Source organism: Protobothrops mucrosquamatus, unplaced genomic scaffold, assembly GCF_001527695.2.
Source record: "Protobothrops mucrosquamatus isolate PMUCROS unplaced genomic scaffold, P.Mucros_1.0 scaffold_292, whole genome shotgun sequence".
NCBI lineage: Eukaryota > Metazoa > Chordata > Lepidosauria > Squamata > Viperidae > Protobothrops > Protobothrops mucrosquamatus.
Genome location: NW_015386368.1, coordinates 372,168 through 378,069, shown reverse-complemented (window position 1 = coordinate 378,069; position 5,902 = coordinate 372,168). Strand labels below are relative to the sequence as shown.

The following is a 5,902-nucleotide window of genomic DNA, read 5'->3' as shown; positions in this document are numbered from 1 at the left end:
CCCTCTGATGACCAACATTTTACCAAGCCATCCGCTGTGGTTTATATGTCGCAAAAATGTGGTATTTATTCTAGAAATTGGGGAAACTCCAGTATAAACTCATCTAGGCTGACATTTTCCCAGCAAGCCTAGCTGGCTATAAATAAAACCTCTTGATGAGAAATTGATCCTGTTTTGAACCCTCTCTGATCTTCCCAGGTTTTCTTATTCGCCTGACACAAATCAATTCAGCTACCTCTGGAGAAAGAGATGTCAAAACACCTACAAATACCTTCTCCCAAAATATTTCTAGCGTGACAAACTGAACCAGGGTGGGGGTGGGGGGATTTCTAGAAGTGTGGTGAATTTGAAAAAGAATTTAAAAAAAGCTGCATGTCCTTTTAAAAATACAAACCCCACTCCCTTCTAGCACTGATGATGTTGCCTAGTTGGGTCATGAAACGTCTGCAAGAAAATCACCAAGCTCAGAGAGCACCAAGGACCCCCTCATGTCAACTCTGAGCAACAAATATTCTCCTTTATTTGGAATAATGAAAAGCCCAGGTAACACGAGCAAGTTAGAATTTTTCCCCCTTTTCTCAGTGGGGAGATCCATCTCTTTGCCACCTTACAAACTTTTTAAAGGTGTGGGGATTCTAGAGAAAATGTGGCCTGTCTCATTGTGGTACAGACTGCTGGGATTGCCAAGTTTTTTCTTCTTCTTTTTTTTTTTGCAAAAAATAAAAACGATGTCTTGCTATTCTCTCTCCCCCCCCCCCCCTGTATTGTGAGCGACAGGCTCTTGTATTTAACACCCGTTGCTCACTGTCAGTGGCAACCTATCCTGGTGGAAACGAGAACAGCTAAGCAGCTTTGATATCTGGACCTAGAGACAGCTCAGAAATTTAGGCTAGCTGAGAAAACACGCTGGAAAAAAAAACACTTAGAAACCCAATTCTATGCAATCTAGATGGATGTATCTGTGAAGTCACCAGGAAGTGACTGCGTGACAATCATTACTGCAGCCCAAACGAGCAGATGTGAATGTTAAGGAGTGATTTTTTTTAATTTAATTGATATCCTGTTTTTTTTTATATAAACAATTCAAGATGGCACAATGCTCCTTCCTCCCATTTCCCCTGCAAACGCAACCCTGTGAGGTGGGTTGGGCTGAGGCCTAAGACACCCATGCCTAAGACAGAGCTAGAACTCACCATCTCCTGGCGATGGGCGCAAAGTCACCCAGCCAGCTTTCACGGCTAAGATGGGACTAGAATTCATGGCCTCTTTGCTTGCAACCCTGTCCCTTAATTGCCAAACCAAATTGGCCTTCATTGCAATATTTCCCCACAACAACAACAACGGCAATCCTTTGGGCTGAGAGAGAGAGGGACTGGTTCTAAGTCAACCAGCTGGCTTTCATGCCTAAGGCAGGTACTGGCCTGATGCCTTAACCTCAGCAACCTACGGTAGCTACTACCCTTTGCAAGTACAGGAGGAGGAGAAAAGGTATTGCTAGTTGCGCAACCACGAAAATATTTACCTAGATGCAGGCGAGAGGTCCATGGGAAAGCCTGCCAGAAAGAGGTTGAAGCGAGCTTGGAACTCTCAAACAAGTTTATAAAAGCAACCAGCGTGCAACAGAAAGATTTGCTACTTGGTAAGAAACACTCTGGAGTTCCCTTTCCTCCTTCATTGCCCTCTGGAGAGCGGCTGCAAGGAAGGCTGAGGTAGTCCCACCCCTCGAGGATTGATGGGGGGAGCTGGGGCCAATGGATTTATTTTATTTGGTGGTAATGCTGTGTTTCCCCCCCCCCCTCTTCCTCCCTGGGAGGATTCGGGGACAGGCTGCCCAATAAGATCCTATTCTTAGAGGTTAAAAACCTAGCAAAAAATTAGGCAGCTTCAATGGGTTTTTTTTAAAAGGCTCCGTGGGGGGGGGCAGAGAGAGAGAGAGAGAGAGAGAGAGAGAGAGAGAGAGATGGACCTGAGTGAAGACTTCACAATGGACAGTAGTGTAGCTTATATCTATACTTATCTATTTAATGTGTATCGGAGGACCTGAGTGAAAACTTTATGGTAGACAGTAATTTATATTTTAAATGGAGAGAGAGAGAGAGAGAGAGAGAGAGAGAGAGAGAGAGAGAGAGAGAGAGATGGACCTGAGTGAAGACTTCATAATACACAGTAGCCCATCTTGAAATGGAGAGGCTAATTTATATTGATATCTAATCCATGCATGAGGAACTGAGAGAAAATTAAATGGTAAATAGATAATTTGTATCTTTAAATGTAAAGGCAGGGTGATAAAGGTCCTGAGTAAAGACATGACTCTGGTTTTGTGTGTGTGTATGTGTGTTTTGTTTGTATTTCTGTCTTTGTGTGTTTGTGAGTATTTCTTTGTATTTTTGTTTCTCTTCGTATGTCATTTTGTGTGTGTGTGTGTGTGTTTTTGTGTCTTTTTATTTCTTTTTCAGTTTGTCTTTTTGTGTGCTACTATATATGTGATTGTGTGTGGTTTTGTGGTTTTTTTGTGTATTTGTTTCTTTGTGTTTGTGTGTTTGTTTCTCTCTCTCTGTGTGTGTGTGAATGGACTTGAGTGAAAACTTCATAATGTACAATAGTGTAGCCTATAGCTATGCTTATTTAATTTGTGAGTACCTGAGTGAAGACTTCATGGTGGATAGTAATTTATATTTTGGGGGGGGGGGAGAGAGAGAGAGAGAGAGAGAGAGAGAGAGAGAGAGAGAGAGAGAGAGAGAGAGAGAGAGAGAGAGAGAGAGAGAGAGGTGGACCTGAGTGAAGACTTCACAATGCAGGTTTGTATCTATGCCTATCTATTTAACCTGTAAGAGAGGACCTGACTGAAGACTTCATCGTGCACAGTAACCTATCTGCCTGTCTATCTAATCCACACCAGAGGACCTGACTGAAGACTTCGCCCAGCCCATATGAGGAGGTTGCTAGTTTACTGAAGCTTAAGGAAGTCTGGATTGAGGGCTGTAGGATTGAGGGACCCAGCAGGATTTCTTCCTAGGGTGTATCGAATTTGGGGAGGGGGGGTGGTCCTAGTAAGCAATGTGGATGAAAAAAAAACCCACCCCATGCCTGCTCAGAAGTAAACACAGATGAGTCTGTCGGAGTTAAGCAGGGGTCAAAATGTTACAGACTCTCAAAGCACTTAGCCTGCCATAAAAAATATGAATTTTAAAAGAAGGGAGAAGCAGGACGTTAGCTGGAGCAAAGTTGAGCACCCGAGTAAATTTTCCAGTTCTTCTCCTTTGGGCTTAATTTAAGGCCATGTTATTTTTCACCCTTGGCCTCTAAAGAGGAATGTTTGATGTTTTTTTTGGAGATTTGGCAGTTTTGCTGTTATCGGGGACAGAGATGATAGAACACTGAAGTTCCCCCAACAAAATAATCTTTATTCATAAAGTATGGGCGGCTTTTAAAATAAAAATAAATAAACTATCACCAAATCATTTTTGGCTTTCCAACAGCTGAGAACAGCTGGATACGTCCGTGCCCAAACTTTTGACTTTTCATATAAAGTATGGAATCCTGCAAGTAGAAAGCTAGCTGATCAGGGGACAATTCTAGACTAGCCCGTTCCTTGAAGGCTTAGTGATCTACTTGCAAGCAGCTTTCTGAAAGAGTTTGGCGGGGAGACTGCGTCTCCATTCAGGATGCAACCATTTCAAGGATTTCACCCTGCTTTTGTTTTTAAACTGATGCTCGTTGCCTTGTTGTTGTTTCCCTTCCTCTGCGCTAAAAGATGGAGAGATGCAGGAGAGACGAAGGGATGATGAAAGTTCTATGGACAACAGGAACGTTCCAGAACTTTGCTGTGGAGCTAGGAAGCACACCGAGGACCAGAGAGATGAGAAGTCTGGGCGTTCGGAAGCTCCAGCTTGGCAGCCTCAGGGATCTGATTGTCTCCCTTCCATCTTCCTGGCAGTTTTCCTGGCCTTCGTCTTTGTCTCCGTGTCAGTGGTCCTGCTTTGTCATGAGAATGTCCACCTTCCTTTGAAGGACCTCAAGGCCTTGAGTCCCCAGAGTGTTCACCTGCCCAAGGAAGTTGTCCAATCTCTTCATCTTTTTTTCCCAAACCAGCTGGAATCCACCTGGTGGACATTCCTGCGATATGTTGGCAACCCGTTGGGGAAGTCTCATTTGGAGGAGCCTTGGATCCTGGTTGGAATTGGCCCTGGAGATGCAAGCCGGACCCTTCTCTGCTTCACGAAAATGATGCTGTCCTTACTGACTCAGCACAAAACCACAAGTGTCGAGTTTCTGGACTCAACCAGCCCTTGGCTTCCTCCGATGGGTCCTTCTGAAAACAGGACCTGGGTGATCGCTAGCGTGACGGTTCTTCGGGGAGAGAAGAGTCTCCTGAGTGGATTGGTGGTGTCCTTGCGAAGTCTCCCGAACGGAAAAGGGGAAGCCACCAAGAAGACATTTGCCCTCGTGGGGAAGGGCGTGGACCAGATCTGGGAGAAGTTCCTGCTGCAAAGATCGGTCCCTTCCTTGATCTCTGGAATTTTGAGCTTGAATCCCGATAGGGGACCAGATGAGATGATGGTTGACCAGGAGAACTTTCTTGTCCTCTTCATCACCTTTGAGCAATATTTGGAAAGTGGGTTGGTTTGCTAAAGGAGGCTTAAGTTCTATGTGCCGTCCTTTCCTTCCCCAGAGAGGTGTCTTCTAATCAACTGGGGACAGGTGGAATGAAAGGCCTACCCTAACAGGGTACCAAGGAGATAGAATGTCAGGCAAACTTATCTGGGAAGTGGGAAAATTGCCATGATTTATGAAGGGACAGGGGTGAAGAACAGTGTTCAGGCTAGGGAAGTGAAGATCTGCAAGTAGGAACCCAGATTTTCTGTGGGCCCGAGTATTTATTAGCACCCATGAAATAAAGATGGAAGAGTGGACCTTACAGGTTTCTTTGTCGTGAGGATCTGCCCAAGAGAATGACCCTAGAGCAGTGTTTCTTCCACTTTGTTTCTTCCCCTTAAAATGTATGGACTTCAATTCCCAGAATTCCCCGGCCAAAAAGGACAAATTGTCCAGCCTCTCCCAACTGTTGCAATCCAGACCGCGAATAAAAGTCCTGCAATCTTACTTGTAAACGGATGATTAAACACACGTTCTGCTACACCTGTACTTAAAAGCTAAACTTCATTAAAACCTGAACTATCTGCCGAGCCAGGGTGTGGGAACTGTCCAGTGTGTATGTTTACATTTTAGCAAAGTCCCCAGAGCTTCCAGTAAAGATATCTGGCATTTTAAAACGTTGAGTCTCTTCTTTGTTGCTCTCAACCCAGGCACTGCTGACATGGGTTAAGGTTGGGGAAAGGGGCTGTGAAGGTATGTGAGAATGACCTTTGGAGAAAGAATGGCAGACCAAGCCATGGTTAGATAAGAGGCAGCTGGGCCCAGAGAAGGGAAAGGGGGGTGGGTGGGAAACATCTCACAAGACGTACTTTCAGATTTGCAAGGTTCTCTTAACGTCACCTTACCATAACATTTAGAGCCAGTACTTCTGGTGTCCTCTTATCTGGACTACCTTGCTAGGCTGACAGGTGATGAGTTCTGGTCCAGCTGCTTTCGTTTCCAGGGGAATGAAATAGGGGAGAAACCCTACGTTTTGGGGATCAACACCTCTTCCTTCAAAAAGGGCTCTCAGCTACACAAACCTTGGCCAATGAAACCGCCGAAGGGACAAGAAACCTGGCAAACAGGAGATGGCCCAAATCAGCTCACGTTTTGTTTGCTACCTGGGCCGAGAGCCCAGCGTTTCTGACGCTCCCCGAGGGCACCTTAGTTCTGGCCGCAGGTTGGGGAGAGAGAGAGAGAGAGAGAGAGAGAGAGAGAGGGAGGGAGGGAGGGAGGGAGGGAGAGAGGGAGGGAGGGAGGGGAG

General features: G+C 45.4%; 1 protein-coding gene across 1 annotated transcript in view; it reads right to left on the bottom strand.

Annotated features, from left to right (window-relative positions):
• SLC2A6 (solute carrier family 2 member 6) overlaps positions 1-2,657 on the bottom strand; it is an 11,512-nt gene extending 8,855 nt beyond the window's left edge. Inside the window, exons 1-2 of the mRNA XM_015831953.1 lie at positions 2,641-2,657; positions 272-329 (exon numbers count right to left, since the gene is read on the bottom strand). Of these exons, the coding sequence (XP_015687439.1) occupies positions 272-329; positions 2,641-2,657 (75 nt within the window). The remainder of the gene's footprint in view (positions 1-271; positions 330-2,640) is intronic.
• Between the last annotated feature and the right edge of the window lie 3,245 nt (positions 2,658-5,902).